At 41.1% G+C, this 20,643-nt stretch overlaps 1 protein-coding gene across 6 annotated transcripts in view; it reads left to right on the plus strand.

Annotated features, from left to right (window-relative positions):
• The first annotated feature begins 3,118 nt into the window (after positions 1–3,118).
• The window catches only part of NEO1 (neogenin 1), a 62,399-nt gene continuing 44,874 nt past the window's right edge, over positions 3,119–20,643 (plus strand). The window contains exon 1 of one of the 6 annotated variants that reach the window (XM_058156057.1): positions 3,119–3,865. In XM_058156057.1, the coding sequence (XP_058012040.1) occupies positions 3,727–3,865 (139 nt within the window). In that variant the 5' untranslated portion in view covers positions 3,119–3,726. Of the gene's footprint in view, positions 3,866–18,514; positions 18,533–20,643 lie in introns of those variants that run through there. The other 5 variants (XM_058156054.1, XM_058156051.1, XM_058156056.1 and 2 more) reach the window with 5 other exon arrangements.

Genomic DNA, 20,643 nt, shown 5'->3' on the forward strand with positions numbered 1-20,643 from the left:
GTCTGGGCTCAGGCATTGAGTAAACCCCTCTTGGTGGTGTTGAAAACAGAGCCTAGGGGGTGGAGGGGTGGGGTGCGGAACTCCTTTCAGATTCATTAAGGCAGGATAAGATGATCTGAAAACAGGGAGCTCTTGAAACGGGTGGATTTAAACAATAAAAAAATAAAACAAAACAAAAGCAAGACATTTGAAAACATCTCCGAAAGAGAACCTTAAAATATTCATGGCGTGCACTTGGATAAAATGGTCGCCTGCCAAGATAACCAGGGAAACGAGTTTTAAATAATTAAAAAAAAACCGGGCCTCTTATGAACGATGGGCGTTTTGGGGGGCCAAATACAAGCGTTCTTGTGCCAAAACATCGCCAAAGTAATAAATGGAATGGTCATTCATTTTTATTTTTTTTTGCATGCTTGATCCATTGCCGATATCCTATGAATAAAAGAGTCCATCCAACCTTATTTGGTATGCCTGGGCATTTCAGTTTTTATTTGAATATTCCACCCCCCTCCCCAGCTTCAATGAATATTCCTCGGTATACAGATTACAACGCAGGCACCCAGTGCTGTCTTCTGTAAGTTGCAGGTAAAATTCATGGAATGGTTCCAGTTTGCTTAGAGGGAACGGAGATTCTGGATTTTAATTGTGTGTTGATAGATTTGTTTTTCGTACACCAAACTTTTCGCAAGCCGACATAACAGATCTCCTCTAGGCTCTTTGTAGGGTGTGGGTGTAATTTTAGCTCTCTGCCTGCTGCAGGAACATTCAGTGTGCGCTTGGGATAAATGTCCCAGCTGAGAAATGGAGGTTTGGGTGGGATCTGGGAGGCCACCAAGAATCAAGTTGGCTGAGGAACTCTGGGAGTTGAAGTCCACAAGTCTTCAAAGAGGCAAGTTTGCAGACCCCTGCCCTTTTCTCTAGACTACCCATACCCTACAAATTTGTGTAGGTACATATTGATCTGCTGAATACAGATCTTACCATCAAGAAGAGTTTCCTTATGTTTATGTGACATCTAGCAATTGCAAGTTTTACTCATTATTTTTGGGTTTAGCCTGGAAAACGAATGGCCAACTTCTCTTTGTCTATAGCAGGGGTCTCCAAACCTGGTGACTTTAAGACTTGTGGACTTCAACTCCCAGAGTTCAACTTGTGGACTTCAACTCTGGGAGTTGAAATCCACAAGTCTTAAAAGTCGCCAAGGTTGGAGACCCCTGGTCTGTAGCATCCTTTTATATACCGTTAACAGAGCATCATGTTTTTTCAGTCTTCTTTTTTCTGCAGACAGATCCTTCCTCCAAGGCAGCGGTCACCAACTGGTGGTCCGTGAGAAAATTTTGATGGTCCGCAGAAAAATTATTTATATTTTTAATATTGCACTAAATCAGGGGTCCTCAAACTACAGCCCCTAGGATGGATACGTGCAATGAATGTTTGTGTTGCTGCAGAAAGTCTCCCCCTTTGGGGTCTTTTTGTGTGGGTCGGAGGGGGACAGAAATTCTGACTGGGGTCTGCTTCAGCGTCCTGGTGTGGGGCTTTGGGCGAAGGCTGGAGGGAAGCGCCGCTGGTGGCAAAGAGCCAGAGGGCTTTGCTCCAATGGGACTGCATCATGGCCTGGAACTGACTGACCATCTTAGCTCGCTGAGCCTCCAGGTGCCAATACTTGGCCTTGCACTCCTACAGGTCTTCCCTCTGCTTGGAAAGCCTATGCTCCTAGTCCTCAGTGAGGTGCTTCTGCTGAGCCTCCTTCTCGGTCAGATCCAATTTGAACTGAGCTGTTTTGCCAACTCTTTCTCCTGGTGGCTGTTTAGCTTCCTGTCGGGGCCCTAAGGAGCCGGGATGGGGAGGCGAGGAGAGGCTGGCATGGTGCCCCTCGACGTGAGTGACGTCACGTTGGCCACACCCACCAGTCACATGACCACCTAGCCACGCCCACCCAGACGATCATTAGGCAGATCATCTAAGTGGTCCGAGGGATTTAAAATTATGAAGTTAGTGGTCCCTGAGGTCCGAAAGGTCGGGGACCCCTGCTCCAAGGGACAAGTTCTCAAAGCCTTACTAGCATTCTTTCAGTGACCAAAGTCACAATGGCCCTGAAAAAAAAAAGCGACTTGCAACTGTTCCTCCCGCTTGCAACCATCCCAGGTCACGTGATTAAAAGCTAGGCGTGGTCACGTGATTAAATTCTAGGTGTTTGGCAACCATATTACGGCGGTTGCAGCATTCCCCCCCCCTCCCCGGTTAGCGTGATCCCCGTTTGCAACCCTTCCCAGCCGGCTTCCAACTAGCAAAGTTCACGGTTCACGTTAAGAACGGCACAATTCACTTAACGGCCACAGTGATTTTACTTTAGTAGCTGTAGAAAACAAAAACAAAAAAAGTTGGCAAAATGGGGTGCCACTGGCTCATCAAGAGAAATTCTGCTCCCGTTGATGGTTGCAAAGCGAGGATTGCCTGTACCCTAGCTGAGCTACCAAGCAGTGGGTCCAGTCGTTGAATGGGTGGGTGGGTAGGTGGGTGGAGGTTGGTCCTATAACAACGGTAACATGGTTAAAGCAAGAATAAGGAATGTAACTGTTAGGTATATATGAGTATTATTGATGCCAGAGCGCTGTAAAGGTTGTAAATGTGATATAAAATGATGAAATACGTTCAATAAAAATAAATAAATAATCATAAAAAAAGAATGGCACAAGGTGCAGCTTTTTACCCCCAAACTCCCTTCCTTAACCCCGAGGGACTCCTTTCCTTCCCGTCCCCACCACCCGCACCCGAAGAGCCAGGACGGGTTTTCCTTCCGTCCCGCCCCCCTGTCCCGTCCCGTCTCTTTAAATGCAATCGATTCCTCCGCTGCTGCTGCTGCTGCTGTTCCTCCTCCTCTTTGGAATTCTGCCGCTCGCCGGGTTTTCCTTGCCGCTGCCCTCCGTCACTCCTCGGGGCGGAGTTCGGGAATGTCCGTGAGACACGAACGGCGGGGGGGGGGGGAAAGAGAGAGAGAGAGAGAGGAGGTAGCGGGGGTCGCGCATCTCCTGCCGCGGCTGGGGCGAGCCCTCGCGCGTGCGCGCCGCCGGACACGCCTCCTTGGGGCTTCCTCGGCTCCTGCCGGGCCGGGGGCCCCTCCCCCTTCCTTTGGAATTCTGTCAGCTCAGCGCGCGCTCCCTCCCCTCCCTCCTTGACACACACACACACACACATCCACTCAGTCAGTCGCAGGCACGCGCGCGCGAGAGACATAGATCAATGGCAAAGCTGGCGCGCCTGCGCGGCTGGCCAACGGGCGAAGGACGGCGGTTGGAAGTCTGAGGAGAATCAGGAGAGTGTGTGTGTGTGTGGGGGGGGGGTGAAAGAAAGACGGGAGCGCGCGCCTCACGCGCTCGCTCACTCACGCACGCACGCACGCGGGAGCGCGCGCCAGGCTGTTGCTCCTCCTGCCGCCGCCGCCGCCTGCGCGACTCTTGTGAGGGGGGGGGAAAAAAAAAAAGAGAAGAAAAAAAAAAAGAGGCTCCGCGGCGGCGGGACCGGCCCGCCATGGAGTGACCCCCGCCCTCCACGCCCCCCTCCGGCAGAGCTTTTTTTTTTTTCCCCCCGCCGCCGCCTCCGCTCGGCTTCTTCTTTCCTCCCTCAGCGGCGAAGGGGACCAGAGAAGCGCCGCCGTTGTTGCCGTTGCCGCCGCGCCCCCTCTTGCGTTGCCCGGCCGCCGCCGGCGTGAGGGGGGGAGAGCGAGCGATGGCGGCGCGGGGCGCCTGGCGGCGGCGGCTCCTTCTCCTCGGCTCCCTGTGGGTCGCGCTGCTCGGCGGGCAGCGCCCCGACTCCTCCGCCGCTGCCGCCGCCGCCGCGCCGCCTCAGCAGCACCTCCCGCCCGCAGGTGAGTCCACCCCGGGCCGGTTGGGGGAAGGAAGGGGGTCTCTTCGCCTCAGCCGCCTCAGCTGCTGCAGCCGGGAGGGGGGCGTTTGTGGAGGGGGGGGCGGCGAGGAGGAGACGGAGGGTCTCCTTGGCAGCGTTTACACACACACACACACACACACACACACACACACACACACACACACACACCCCGCGCGGAATCCCCCCTCCCCTCTAAAAGGGACCCCCGGCCGGGGAGGGTCTGCTGGCCTCGGAGCGGAGATACGCCGCCAAGGAGCCCCGCAGGCGCCGGTCTCGGCTGGGGAAGCAGCAGCAGGCTTGAGGGGATCCCTCCTTTCTCCCTCCCTCCCTCTCTCTTTTTCTCTCTCTCTCCTCCTCCTCCTCTCTTGCTCTTTCCCTTCTTCTTCTTCTTCTTCTTCTCCCCCCCCCTTCGCTTCCCAAGGCAAGGGGACTCGTGTGGGGGGGTGTGTGGGGGGGTGTTTGTGCGTCTCTTGAGTGTGTGTGTGTGGGTGTGAGATGTGGGCGGGGGCTGGTGTGGGGTCTTTTGTCAGCCACCAGCACCACCACCACCAGAGAGACTTGGCCAGTGGTGGGGAAGGATGTGTGGCTGAGATGGGCTGCAAAGCGGGGGTGGGGGTGTCTCTCTTTCTCCCACCTCCCGCAGCCCAAAAAATGGGGCAGAAAAGGATGGAAAGGTGTGCTTTTCCACCACCCCTCCTTCCCTTCCTCCAGCCCTCTTTCTCTTTCTTTTGGCATTCCCTCCTTCGGCTCAGTTTTCCTTCTCTCCCCCCCCACCACACCTAGGGGGGAAAAAAAGCCCGCACAGGTTGCCTCCACTTGTAAGAGTCCCATTTGGATTTGAAGGGTTTTGCTGTGCCAGCTGAGGCCACTGCGCCTCTCCATAGACTCGTGCCATTTACTACGATGATGGTGACTACTACTACTACTATGGCTGTGGAGGAAGGAGGAAGGAGGGAGAGCCCCTGCAGAAGTGCGTCTTTGGTTGGTCATTCATCAGCGAATACCCCTCCTCTCCCCACTCGCCATCCATCGCATTGGATGAGTGCAGCTCTTTTTGAGATGATAGGCAAAGGGTAGGGGGAAACCTGGTGGTATTCTTTAGGGGGGAATCCCCCTCCCCTTCACCTGCTTGGCTTTCTGCAGTCAGTGTGTGTGTGTGTGTGTGTTTTAGCTGGTGTGTGATGCCGGGCGGGCATTATCCCCAAGTTATGTCAGGTGCAGTGGCGTGCAGACCTAAGCCTTCAATCTTGTGGGTGTGTAGTGTGATCCTGGGCTTGTTTACTTCTACAAACCTGGGCAGGATGGGAAGCTGGTGTTAGCAATTAGCGAGCTGCCCACATAAATGGCTTTTTGTGTCACAGACGGAAAGTAAAGTTAATTAAATGTGTAAGTTGCAGCCCTGCATTAGGGAGGTGCAACGTGTTTGGAACCTGCAACATTTCAGGTCTGAAATGCTTGAAATTAAAAATGTGTGCACCTTTTTCCTGCACTATAAGAGGCTGGGTTCTTACAATGCAGTTAAGGAGAGCTGATATTAAGACAGATAAAAGCAGATTCAATCTGTTCAGGAATGTCTAAAACAGCCTCAGATGGTTATGCTTGTCTTTTTGACATTACACATCAAGGTACTTACTATATCTGGCATGGTTTTTCCCCCCCAGTATATTATATCTATAGTGATCTCAGCTTTTCAGTACCTGTAGTATTTCTGGCGGATCCTGTAGTTACGATACATGTCTGAAATTGAAAAAAATGAATTGGCAGTGTATATTTTTTTGGGGGGTAAATGCATACACACAAAGGGAATGTTGATTGGAATACATTTCTTTATCATTTAGCTGGGAAGTTACCTGGAATTGAAATCAGAATAATGTTGAGAAAAGACATGTAAACAGCTATTTCATACCTTCCAGTTGGTTTAATTACCACTTTAAACCTGCTGCCTGAGGATGATGCCAGTTGTAGTCCAAAACATTTAGAGGGCAACACGTTGGAGAAGGCTGAATTTCTGAATGGTAGTAAATACCTATTAAAACTATGTGCTGGTTTTATGCCTTATGATCTTTACCTTACTCTCAGTTTTGAAGTATATATTTGAGCATAGCATTCTTGTACATTTGAGGTGAGTTTAGATGACTGACATGCAAAAGTCCTGACATGGCAATAGTTGTAGCTACTGATACTGTAATTTGAAAAGTCAGTCGTAAATGTTTGGGTGTGTTCTTTGAATGTTTACATCTTTGGAGAGTGACTTAGAACTTAGTACTTGAAATGTTTCATTTTTTTATTTTGCTTATGTGCTATTTTGCAACTAAATTTCTTTGGGCGGCTGGCAACATAAAACTAAGAAGGGATACCGTAAAGAAAAAAGACCACATGATTAAAATAAAAAGCAGGGGGATAAAAAGCAAAATCCACAAATGGCATTAAAATCGCTGCACGGTTTAAAAGACTTAGAAAGATAAAAGGCGCTAAAGTGGTAATCAGCTAAATGTCAGGTAGTTTTTGAGAAAAGGAATTACTATTAGGAGGCTGCTGCTGCTGCTGCTGAAAACAACCCTTTTCTATTGTAATTGCGCACTGAAAGTTTCCATCTCTGATATTTCATGAAGGGCTTCTGGTGATAAGTATTCAAGGTAGATTTAGAACTAGTGACTACAGATTTAGTGCCTATAGGGCAGTCCCCACCAATCTGAATTGGCCCAATACACCAGAAAATCTAAGGAGAAGCTCCTTGGGTTCCTGCATTTCCAAGGAGGTGGAAGGAGCTGAAGTCAGGAAGCACTACTTTTCAAGTGTCTTGGAATTCAGGTAGTCCTTGACTTACAACCACAATTGGGATCAGAATTACATTGCTAAGTAAGATGGTTGTTAAGTGAGTTGTATCTGTTTTTAGAACCTTTTTGCCATGATTGTTAAGTGAACCATTGCAATTAAGTAAACCACAAAGCCATTAAGCGAATCCAGATTCCCATATTGACTTTGCTTGTCAGAAGGAGGTTATGGAAGGCCCAAATGGCAATCACGTAGCCCTGAGACCCCATCATAAATTCATGCCGGCTGCCAAGTGCCCGAATTTTGGTCATCTGGCCATGGGAATGCTACAATTGTCATAAGTGTGAGGACAGGTTGTAAGTCACTTATTTCAGGGCCATTGTAACTTCAAACAGTCACTAAATGAATGGTTGTAAGTCAAGGACTTTTCCCAAGGGAGCTCAGACTAGCTTTCTCCCTGATGATTTTTGAAGGATGTTGGAGAGCTTTCCAGCTGAGTTCATGACTTGTGCCATCTTTTATTCTGATGTTTATGTTTTGCCTTTGTTTTTGTAATAGTTGACAAGAATTTATTGGTTTCTGATTTTATGGTTTATTTAACTTTTTATGTTTTATGTACTGTGGGTATTTCAATTTTTTTTTATAATGGAAGCTGCCAAAAGTCTGGATTGCAGTAGGCTATCAACATGATCAATAGGTATAAAGTTAAATAGATAATAAACTAATTCTGTCTTTGAAAATGGCCATGTTATGCAGAATGTGGTATGGGTATGTGCAACCATCCCAGTGATTCTATGCAAAAATTATCTAGAATAGAAGTAATGAATAGTAGCAACTAACAGAGTGGGGTACAATGGCTTCATCTCTAAATTGTTCCCTTGAGAATTACCAGTCACTCAAAACAGACAACCATGATTCGGTAGCATCTCACAAGACAACTGCCATAAGACAAAATTTGTGAGATGGTGAAATAGTATAAAAAAAACCTTTCCCTCAAACAAAAAAATCCTACCACTATACATTATTGGAACATTGCATTTTTCAACAAAGTTACTGATTTTTATAATGTTCCTTCGTGTTCAAATTACTGCTATCATCAAAGAGCAAGATGGGAAAATTATACAGTAGTATTATGGAGTTTCCTTGAATGAAAGGGAATCCTAGCTCCTCCCTTCCCTTCACTAAACTGTTATAGTCTCAACAGATGAAGGTGAGGAATATGTGAAATAATATCTACACCTCACTATTGCTGTGATAGTTGCCATTATGATAGCGGAAAAGACAGATAGGGACTAAGATAGATGGAATTATGGAATAGAGCTGAAGTGAACAACTAGAGCACTTCTGCTTCAGAAAATCAGTTTCACAATGCTGGGTCCCAATGCCAGATGAAACTATGTAGATAAAGGAACAGAAATTGGGGTCAGTAAAGGCATCCATTCCTACATGAAAGGAGACTGAATGGCTTCTCTTGGGGCCATTGTTGTGATGAGTAGCTCAGAACTTTATGAAAAAAGAGAAAAAAAGCTCCAGGTTTTGCTGTTCCTTCATAATCTATTGTAAAACCTGGCTTTGTATACAGGTAGTCCTCGACTTATGACCACTATTGATCCCAAAATTTCTGTTGTTAAATGAGACATTTGTTAAGTGAGTTTTGCCCCATTTTACAACTTTCTTGCCACAGTTGTTAAGTGAATTACTGCAGTTGATAAGTTAGTTACACAGTTGTTAAGTGACTCTGGTCCCCCCATTGACTTTGCTCATCAGAAGGTCACAAAAAGGGATCACATGACCTTGAGACAGATCAATGGTCATAAATATGAACCGGTGGCCAAACATCTGAATTTTCATCACGTGCTCGTGGGGATGCAACAAAGGTGGTAAATGAAAAATAGTCATGTCTCTTTTTTCAGTGCCATTGTAACTTTGAATGGTCGCTAAATGAACTGTTGTAAATCGAGGACTACCTGTTTATCCATTAGCAAAACAATGGGTATATGGAAAGTTAATGTAGCTTGATTAAGAAGGGCAATATATTTCTCCAGAAATTTGTAAATGCTATGTTAGTTTGAGGAACTAGTCTATCCAGCTCAGTGCTCTATTTAACATAATTCAAATTATGTTGTTTCAGATAACATATAATTCAAATTCAGATTTGATTATTTTGAGTCAGTGACCTATTTCACATAATGCTTTCTTTGGAGAAAATGTGAGAATTCTCCATTATTCCCTGGTGTCAGATTGACACTTAGCTAGTTTATCATTGAGCTGGTTCCCAACCATCTGCTCAATTATAAGCTAAATAATCATGAATTACATATCTGAATTATTTTGCATTATGACTTTGCATCATTTGCTTGATGGTGACACCTGTGTTTCTCCACCCATTGATCCCCACTGAGAGAAGGTTTAAAAAGTATGGACAGCATTTTAGCTGTGGTAGAACTTGATGTCCAGATTATTAGCTTTGGTTTTTTCACATAGTAATCTTTTGATTCAACAAGGTATGAAGAGTTATGCATTAAAACAGAATCTTATTAAATCTAGATGTAATTTTATGCATGCATAAGAATGGGTTTTTTAGCATGCGTATTTTGTTGCTGTTGTTTAGCCACTAAATTGTGTCCGACTCTTCATGACCCCATGGACACCAGGTCCCCCTTTCCTCCAGGTTGCCCAGAGTTACAGAATTTTACACATACATAATTAGGGATGGGATTTTATGCAGAAGCATACAGTGACCAAGCAGACTTTGTCCATCATGTCTGAAATCTGCTAATCAAAAGTATATAAATGGAACTTGCAGACCCTTGAGGGTTTCCTGTGTTAATGGTTTCACAGTCAAAATGCCTGATGCAGCACTGTTGAACTGCCAGTGAAGAAGAATATACCCTATGAGGGAGAATATGGGTGTGTGAGAAGCCCAGCTTTCCCAGCTATCAAAGCAGCAATGTAATGTATGAGCTTTAGGAAGGCAATTGCCAATTATATACTGAGATTTATTCCTTTGTGATTCTGATGGAGAACAGAGGAAACAGAACTTGATGCCTAAAGTAGGAAATTGTGGATGGAGATAATAAGCAAAAATACCCAAAATGTGATAGCAGATTTCAGCAGGAATTTATCAGCACTATAAATATTGAACAATTTGATATTTATTTCCCATTTATTTTCTTTAACTAAGAACTGTTGGTGTATCAGAGTAAATGCCTGCATAGAGCTATGAAAAGGAAATTAAAAATGTATTGATTGGCTAATTTTTTAAGTGTCAGTTTTAAATTAGTGGTAACTTACCTCCAAGTTGTCACTGAGAGAAGAGTGGGGTTGGAGGGCTTGTATCTTTCTGCTTCTAGGTGATACTTTATTGCACATTGCATTGCTTAGAAATGGAGAGTGAGATATTTATTATTTTTAAATGTTTCCAAGATCTACTTTGCAAAAGCAACATTAGTAACACTCATAATATGATTTGCAAGCTAATAAAAATCTGTCTAGCATCCTGTGTATTTTTGAATGAGCATGTATATATGTTTACATTGTATTTTTAGTAAACTAATCAAGTCAGAAAGTAACTTGTAGATTATTCGAAAACACACAATGTGATTTAATTGAATTGCAGTATGAGGCATCTCATTATGAGACTTCAAAGTTCTAATTAAAATAGCACTTATTTATCTATTTAATAGCTCTTCATTTTTACTTGTTATGCCTTATTATCTTTCTAGCTTTTGCATCTCCTTTATTAATGTACTTTGGCGGTGCCTTCCTAGAGAACTTTCCCTGACTAACCCAATAAGCAGGAACTTGGTCACCTAGGAACTTGGTCAGGCCCTTTAAAGCCCAAAGAAGATTTTGTATGATTTGTATCTCAGAGGAGTGATAAAGTCACTATCAATGGCAAGTTAGGTAAATATAAAATAAATTTCTTTTTTTTAAAAAAACATTGATGTGATGGGCAAAATAGCTCAGCATGCTGTATGATTCCAGATATTGTACTTCTGACTGAATCTTCAAAAGTTTTCTTTCAATCCAGCCAGTGTTGGTTTATTTAGAATGTGTGAATCCAGCTATAGTGTCACATATGTTGATAGAATATGGTAGACTAAGAACTAGTGTGCTACTTAAATACAAATTGCCAAAAGCTGTACTAAGCTTTGCTGCTTGTCTGTGAGGAATTTCAGTAGATAACTCGGATATAGTATTATCAGCTGATAATGCATCTGAGGACAGTTGGTGGTTCTTGTTGGTATGATTGTAATTTAACCACTTTTCCCTTTGGAAAAATGTGCTTGATTTGTGATATGTCAAATGCAGTGATTCTGTAAATTTCTATACTATATACAATTGTGAAATTGTCTGTAGATTAGATGCTTAATCTGAATTTCTTTAGTGGATTTAGTATCTTGGCCAGAGTTTACTTATGGAATTTTTATAATTCACTTATAAGGATATAACAAGGCAAAGTATACTTTGGAAAATAATTTATTCATTGTGGAATATAGTTTTACAGTCTATACCTTGTGTGAATAGTGCACTTTGTAAGTATAATTTTGAAACATCTTGTAGTGATTTAAAATAATAATTTGAAAAAAAAACCCTCTTAGGCTGAATGTAAGAATAATGTATGTTCTTTATTTAATGTGCTTGTATATATATATAAGCTGTATTGCTGCTCTACATTCCTTCCACAGAATATTGATCAACAAATGTTTAAGCAAACTTGCATTTATGAGGGAAACTTTCTTCATTGGCACAAAGATAATGAATACATTTACCATCACTCGAGCCCATTGTGTAGTGTAATGCAGGAGACAATCTAGCAAATGAAATAAAAATGCACACCTTTCATAATACATTTAAATGCTTTAAAGAGAGTGTGCAGAGATGTTTTTCCTTAGCATACTTTAGGAAACAAAAGTGACTTAACATACAGCATTGCTTTTGCTGAATACAACCTTATGACTTTAAGATCTGTAGGAAAATGTATACAATGGGGAACTTTTTTTCTGTCAAGGTTCATATTTATTTGGAAATAATCTGTAGAAACTGCATATCAGTAATGAATGGGGAACTCATCCAGCAATAAATAAGGCTGGAGTGTGACAGTGAAGTTACAATATTCCCCTCTCTCTTTCTGATACCTTTGTCCATCCTTCCTTGATAGATTGCTCCTACCCAAGGTGAATTGATTTTCTTCAAAGGGCTCTTGAAATTAATTGAGGGCCATAAAAGATTAGACCAAGGATTACTTAAGGGGTGAAGGCCACAAATTGCTCACCCTGGGTTACATGTTTCTTAGGTTCAAGTAGGCAAAATATGTAGCAGTGCTGTAGTCTGAGCAGAATTACAGGAGGTGAGTGTCATTGGGAAGCTCCAAAAAGTTACTCTTTCCTAAATGACTCCTGAGAATCTCTGTACTACTTGTATTTGCACCCTGGGTTTGTTTTTTTAAATGAATTGTTTTATTGTTTGAATCTTTCTTGGATTGTCTGAGTAGAAATAAAGAGGGCATTCTCTTAAGGAGAAAAAATAAATGGAAAGGAAAATCCAGTCATTGCATTTTTGGACCATTAGACTAATAGTTTAAAACTGAAGAAAGAAATTGATGAACATATAATAACCAAACTAATTCTCCTAGCCTTTTAAAAATGTGCAGGAATTCCAAAGCGAAACGTTTACATGACTCCTGAGCACAAATTGACCTCCTTTTGACACATTCTCAGTTTAAAAGAACATGTCACTCCTCCGTGCCAAACTTTCAAAACAGGTATTACTTTACACTTTAATTAACTGCATACATTTTGAAAGAGAAATAAACTAGTGGGCTTTTTCCACCACAGGCATATAAAGCCTTGCTTCACAGAAGAGAGCACTTAAGCAGGAACAAGGAAGCTTGTGTGATGTGAACTAAGATTGTGTACTTTAGGGGGGAGAAAGTCTGATTTTGGTGTATGGCTCTTGGCAGGCTCAAACAAAACACCCAGTGTTCTCTCAGTTTCAAAAAAAGTATTCCTTAAAACAGTCCTTTAAAAAAAAACCTATTAAATGAAATATTTGTAAAATGTTACCTTGTCTAAATAGTCTTCTTTTTGTTAGTAGACTTTTTCTATTATTTCTATGAATGCTTGCTTATTCTTTTATAATAAGACTTTAAAATTAGGATTCTGGGTTCTGTAAGACTTAACTTTCCAAGAAGTGAATAGAGAATTACAATCCTAATGTGTGTCTGCCCACATACCGTATATAAAATGGAAAATCCACCCAAGTAATGCTTGGGTACTTTTGCCTTCTTGTTGAACAGTATTTAAGGAGCTGTATCCACAGCAGGGACAGAAAACAGTGGTTGTATGCAAAACTAAATGGAAATATGCAGCTATTTTATTGTAAATTGCATCCTGCGTTAATAAGACAATTGGGATCTAAGAGCTGTAGTGGCTTGCCACTCTAATTTGCAGAGGGAACATAGTATTCCACACACTAGTGCATGACAATGGCTAAATATTGTGATTAAAACATATACACTTAGACTGAATTTCTTCCAACATGAAGTTGATGTGGGACTCTAGATCAGTCACTGTATTTCAGCTTCATGTATGTCAGTAAGAGGGGGGAAAAGGGTGGAGATTGTATGCTGCTCTAAACACCGCCCTGAGTCCTTCGGGAGAAGGGCGGTATAAAAATCGAATAAAATAAATAAATAAATAAAATAAACGCCTTAGAGAAAATGTGGGATAAAACTGTTTTAAGAAATAAAAAATAAAATTGCTCGTTATTAAACCAAGCTATAACTCATGGATCCTTGTTCTTTCAGTACTTAATTAATCAGTAATCTTCATTTTCCATATTAGATTATGGTGATGGTGATAATAATAGCATAGGAAGTTGCCTTAAAAGAAAAAAAAACTGCTGTGACAAGAAGCTTCCATCACAACATAGGAACATGTTCAAAGAATGCAATACAAATCTAATTACTGCAATTTTTAGAAAGTCAGTTTATGTAAATTAATCCTATACATAAGATATACTGTTGAAATACATTTGTCAAAATAGGGCTGGTAATAATTTCAAGTTTCTAGGTCACCATTTATAAATGGTTTACAGTGATATTTATATCCACCTCCTCCTTCATTCTTGCTAATCCAGCTAATATATAACCAGGGATCACAGTGGGGAAAAATGGGACTTATGTTAAATATAAAGAACAGCAAACTAATAGCAACAAGGTTAGCAGTCAGCCTTAGAATTCATAGTATAGGTAGCCCTCAACTTTCAATTGAGCCCAAAATTTATGCTACTAAACGAGACAGTTGTTAAGTGGACCTTTCTTGCCATAATTGTTAAGTGAATTGCTGCTGCAGTGGTTCAGTTCGTAACGTGGTTGTTAAGTGAATCTGGCTTCCCCCATTGACTTTGCTGGTCAGAAGTTTGCAAAAGGGGATCACATGACCCTGGGATACTGCACCCATCACAAATATGAGTCAATTGCCAAGATCGGAATTTTGATCACATGACCATGGGGATGCTGCAACGGTTGTAAGTGTGAAAAACAGTCATAAGTCACTTTTTCAGTGCTGTTGTAACTTCAGACGTTCACTAAACGAACGGTTGTAAGTGGAGGGCTACCTATTAAGATACTGAAGTAATGGTTAGGTTCTGCCTTTTAAGTAAAGGAACCAGCAGTCAAGAAGTACACCACTACTCTAGGATTTTGTAGCACGGCAAAGAAGCTGATAATTTTCCAAGTCCTCCTCCTTTTAATGATGGGATGACATGTGTTCTTGTCTAGTCTTCTGAAGCTTCAGCAGTTGTCTGGAAGGTTTCAAAATTTCTAAGAATGGTTCTGTGATTAGCTCAACTGATTCTTTAGGACCCATAGAGACAGGGTCATCCACCTAACCCAGGAGTCCTGAGTTCATTTAAATTAGCTCTTTGTCTACCTTACGTTGCAGTTCTCTCGTTCACACAGGGATGTAACATTGAAAGAGCTTGAGCTTCGTCTCCCTTCTGAGAGGTAAAAAGGTGCAAAAGAGGAATGGAAAATTGAGATTCTCAATTATCCAGGTCATGGTTGTCCCAAAAGTGCTTTTCCCAAAAGGCAGTTGGACTTTCTTGGTTTTTCTGTCTTTTTGCCATCAGCCACTACCAATTCATCACATTCTCAAGGTTTCAATTAGCTATAATTGTGTCTTGGATAAACCTTATTGGCTATGATAACTGCCACAATCTACATATGCCTTCTGAGCATTGATTGGATAGAAGCTGAATTTAGTGCATCTAGTATGCTTAAACACAAGCAAATACTTTACAGATAAAAGGGGTCATTTGCTTGGACATTCCTGCTTGGGAAATCTCTTGGTGCTTCCCAGCCCCTTGCGGTTATAATTTTCAATGGAATTGTCAAATACTTTAGGTTGTTACTTATATTTGTGGAGATCTGGATTTGTTAGGGATGAGACTCATAGGATTCCCAGTAAAGCTGTTTTCCCAAAATGAAAGCTGTGCTGTTCAACACAGAACTCCCTATTTGTCATTGTTTCTGCTCTAGGAGTTCCTAGGCTATAGCTTAGTTCTGAAGAAGATTATTAGTGTTGGAGCTAGTCAGACTGCATAAGCTTCCTGAAAGGAAGTAATTGTAAAATAACTAGGAAATAATTAGGAAATGAGGATTTCTGCTTTCGCTTTGTCTTTATGAAAAGGGCACAAGGTTTCTCTGGCAAATACTGCTGTGTAAAAAAAAGAAACCCGTAATTTTGGGCTGATTGATTATTATGAGCCTTTTTCTACAGTGACTTTGACTTCAGAAAATTTAACTTTATTACTCTTTTAATTATCATTTGAATAGAGATTGATTGTTGGCACGCAGTGCTCCTAAACAGCTTTGAATGGAATGGTTCTCATGTTTATATATTGTGTATAAATTGTTTTAATCATAAGTTGACATTCAGGAAGACAAGCACCCTATTTGGACAATCCTATTCATTTCAGTATGTTTTCCTAAAATGCTAATAAATGAATTCCTAGAAGTATTATAACTTAAATATAATTTCACTCATTGTATCTGTTGGTGGCTCCTTAAAAGCTGCACTTTTTCTTGAAGTTGCATAGTAGCCATATAGCCCTAGAAAGAATAGGCATTTCAATTAAGGAAGCAGCAACAGCATGCAACAAGGTTATCATGTCCTATTGCTACCTCTTTAATGCCACCCTATTTTATAACTATTTTTTATAAGCAATTCTGACCATTTTAATTCTAATCAATCAAAATATTTTCCTTGTCAACAAAACATGCATGCATATACAGCAATTCCCCCCTCCCCCCAGTTGTAAGAGTTTAACTTGGAGGAAAAACCTTTCCTTCCTTCCTCCCTCCCTCCCTCCCTCCCTCCCTCCCTCCCTCCCTCCATGACTGAGAGGCTAACAATGATTAAAAACAAAACAATCAAGAAACTCATAGCTGAGATTAAAAATACAACACAACTCAGCACAGTCCTCGCAGATACTCACACACAAATCTGTATCCCAAGGCTGGTCCCACAGCCATGTCTTTGAGGTCTTGTGAAAGGCTGATGAGGTCTAATCTAATTTCCGGGGATTGAAGCTCCAAGGAGTGGATGCAACTCCAGAAGAGGCTGTATTCCTGGGCCCCATTAGATGGCTCTCCCTAAAATCAACACCTGGATTCTTGACCCTTTCTGCTAGACCTTATGGGACAAGTTGACATAATTGGGAAGAGTCAGTTCCTCAAATATCCCATGGTTCTTATAGGATAGTGTTGGCAAACCTTTTCAGCACCAAGTGCCAAAATGGGAGCCCATGCGCTTGCGTGTGAAGACCAGCTGGCTGGTGCGCTGGAACCCGGAAGAGCAACGGATGACGTCTCGCATGCCCAGAGAGATGGCTTTGTGTGCCACTTCTGGCACACGTGCCATATGTTCGCCATCATGGTTATAGGCTATAGGATGAGAAGGGAAACGTCTTCAAAGAAAAACCAGAAAGCCTAGTTGCCTCTTGAAAAAAGCACCTCTGAGACAACCATGACCTGGATGACTGAGAATCTCCATAGACTTTTAAAAGATTATAGGCCTTCTGTAGGCCTTCTTTAAAAGATATTCAGTGGGATTTTAAAAGATCTTAATAGGCCTTCTATAGGTATATCCTGTCTATTTTATGATTTACCCATCTTTTTTTTATTGGTCTACTGTAAAACAATAGGAAACTGCTTCATTTATTGTTGATGTGGTTTCAGGGATTCTGAGTACTGCATGTTTCTTTAGAATGTTGATAGTTAACTGCCCATATTTCTCCTGCTAGAGAGAATTAATGGCAAAAGAAACTTCTTTCCTACATGAGCATAATCTTTTGGGAAATATGAAGTCAAAGTTTCTTTGAGTTCAGTAGCTATTGTTACTAAAAACTTGGGTCAGTTTGGAAGCAATTACATCATAATTTTAGGTCAAACAACTTCTTGTTGAACTTTTTTTAAGCTTAATTGGATGCATGTGGAGTGGAAATATCTGTTGTGAAAAGGCTTTGATTCATTGGCAAGTTATAACATAGTTACTGGTAAAATAAGCCAAAGTTCCTGGACTTCATAGTGCTGCAAATTCATTCTTTACAGTACTGGAAGAACAAATCTAATATTTCAATTTTCCTTGTTTATCTGAATGTTGTTCAACGCTTGGAAATGTTTTCATAGGGATTGCAAAAATAATTATAGGATGAAGGAATTATGTTAGTATTGATTTCTTCATACCATCTTATTTACTTCGCCCGTCGGGAACTGCCACTTCAGCATTATGACTATGATGACGGATGTCCTAGCTTTCTAACTTAGAAGGGTTGGAATTTGTTGTGCGGGTTTGATGGCCCCCTATTCTCCTGTTCCAGGCTATCATCTAGTGATCGATGTGCCTGTGTCACATAGATCAGGATTGGACATCTTTTTCTCTCTGAAAGCTACCTCATCCCCTCCCTCCATCATACCCAACCTCATTCCAGCATTCTCTACCTCACCAAGATTGTTGGAAAGAAGAAGAAAGCAAGTTTTTTTAATCAATTGGCCATTTTAATGCATTTCAAATTGCAGGTGAAGGAAGATTGAAGCCCCCACCCCACCCCTCAATTCCTTTCCTTGCTTGCCTTCTTCCTCCCTGCTACTCTTACACTTGTTAGCCTTCAATTTTCCTTCACGTTTTTCTTCCTGCAAAGCATGGTGACCATATTGTCCTCTTATGTATAAGAAGGTTCAGTTCTTCTGCAGAGACAGAACTGACGGTAGCTGCAACAAGTGCGAAGGGGAAATAGATAGGACCCATATTATAATGGATTTTCCCCCAAAGCACTGAGTAAAACCATATGTTGCCCTATCCCCACTCTCCTGTTATAGATTGTATCTTCTGGAGCTTCATTTAGTGTAGGGGAATGTATTTTAAGCTATATTGATTACACAACATCTGTAGTTTGTTTCTAAATGTGCCTGTATAATATATTTCTCCCTCTCCCTGGTATGTTACTACTAATTCTCAAACTTTTTTTTTTTCTCACGGCATAAATGTTAGTGTGTGTTTCTTTTCCATTTTTAACTTCTTATTGTCCTAAGGGACTTCATAAATATTGCTTCCTCCTACAAAGCTGCTGACATGTAGCAAAAATTTCTAATTCATTATTCATGTGATGTTCATTTTCTATGTTTAGGAATTAATGCATCTTCAATGGAGAATTTTTTTTTTTCCATGGCTGCAGTACGAAAAGAAGAAAGCAGGCAAAGCAAACACTACATGCAGAGTTATGTGGCAAGGGCTAGAATGCTAATCAACAAAGAAAATAGTGGGCATAAATATTTGCTATACTTACAGAGGAATTTAATTTTATGGTGAGAGGAAATGTATAGAGTATTTTTATTAACATACTGTATGTTATATTGTTTTGTATACAAAAACTTCTCAAAGTGATTTACAAAATAAACATACCAATAAAAAATGGTAATTAAAAATAATATTAAAGAAAGCCTGTTTAGTTTAAAAACAATAGTGGAGAAAGGAAAGAAAATAAACATTCACAGAGAGATGGCCTGGGTGAAGAGGTAGGTTTTCAGTGGATAAAATAATATGTGCCTGACTAATGTCAGGGAAGAGATATTTTGGCCGTCTGTAGCCCTACCCAGTGTTTTTCAACCTTGGCAAGATCAATTCCCAGAATCCACCAGCTGGGGAATTCTGGGAGTTGAAGTCCACCTAACTTCAATTTGCCAAGGTTGAGAAACACTACCTAGGCAGATACCATGTACTACTACAGTAGATAAATGCCAGCCTTGAACTGAATATTGAATGAACTGTATTGAAACTAATTTTGAATTCTTTGTAATTCAATAGTTTAGTTTTTAAAAATGGTAGGGAGATAGAGGAATGAAATAGAATTAACTGCCCATCTATACCATGCTTTCCGAAGGAGAAATCTTATATAAACAGCTTCTTGTGCAATACACATTGAAATACACATAATTGTAGTATTTAACTAGTAGTTGTATGCAAAGTAAATCTCAGTGTGAGGTTTTTTTAAAAAAAAATTCTAGTGGAAGTTCTTTCCTCCAATGCAGGTTCCAATTAGGGTAGGTATTTACCAGGCTATGCATGAAGGAAAATACATCATGTTGATTCATAAGAAAAAAATGAGTATCAATAAAGTGTTAATTTAACAAATGATCATTTGTTGCTTATTGCTGCTCTTAAGTACATAAAACTGAACAATGAAACACTGAATTAGGCTCTGAGTTACATTGCTAGGTAAGCTGCTATCCAAGATTCAATCATGTTTAACGTTTTTAACATAACATTCATAATTTAAGAAATTAAAATGCATAAATACTCCAGGTGCAAATGACTTTTCCAAGGTCTCGATTTGCATGGAAAGAACAATAACAGTCTAATATCAGAGATTTATGCCAAGCTCATGAAGTCATTTTCATTTCTGAGAGTATTACCTTGATGTAAAGGGGTTGTTGAATTTTATTCTATCCAACAAGAATGCCTTTGGAACAAAATTAAACATTAAGGATGTTCTTCTTCCCTTCACACAGCTTTGTCTGTGCTGTTAACCTTTACCTTAAGAAATAGCTTTCCAAAACAAGATACATTCAGTGGCTTAACATAACATATAACATAACATAACATAACATAACATAACATAACATAACATAACATAACATAACATAACATCAGAGTTGGAAGGGACCTTGGAGGCCTTCTAGTCCAACCCCCTGCCCAGGCAGGAAACCCTACACCATCTCAGTCAGATGGTTATCCAACATTTTCTTAAAAATTTCCAGTGTTGGAGCATTCACAACTTCTGAAGGCAAGTCGTTCCACTTATTAATTGTTCTAACTGTCAGGAAATTTCTCCTTAGTTCTAAGTTGCTTCTTTCTTTGATCAGTTTCCACCCATTGCTTCTTGTTCTACCCTCAGGTGCTTTGGAGAACAGCCCGACTCCCTCTTCTTTGTGGCAGCCCCTGAGATATTGGAACACAGCTATCATGTCTCCCCTAGTCCTTCTTTTTGTTAAACTAGACATACCCAGTTCCTGCAACCGTTCTTCATATGTTTTATCCTCCAGTCCCTAATCATCTTTGTTGCTCTTCTCTGCACTCTTTCTAGAGTCTCAACATCTTTTTTACATCGTGGCGACCAAAACTGGATGCAATATTCCAAGTGTGGCCTTACCAAGGCATTATAAAGTGGTACTAGCACTTCACGTGATCTTGATTCTATCCTCTGTTTATGCAGCCCAGAACTGTGTTGGCTTTTTTAACAGCTGCTGCACACTGCTGGCTCATATCTAGATGGTTATCCACTAGGACTCCAAGATCCCTCTCACAGGTACTACTATTGAGCAAGGTACCACATATACGGTACTGGTGCATTTTGTTTTTTTGGCCTAAATGTAGAACCTTACTTTTTTCACTGTTGAATTTCATTTTGTTAGATAGC

Source organism: Ahaetulla prasina, chromosome 13, assembly GCF_028640845.1.
Source record: "Ahaetulla prasina isolate Xishuangbanna chromosome 13, ASM2864084v1, whole genome shotgun sequence".
In the NCBI taxonomy this organism is placed as follows: Eukaryota; Metazoa; Chordata; class Lepidosauria; order Squamata; family Colubridae; genus Ahaetulla; species Ahaetulla prasina.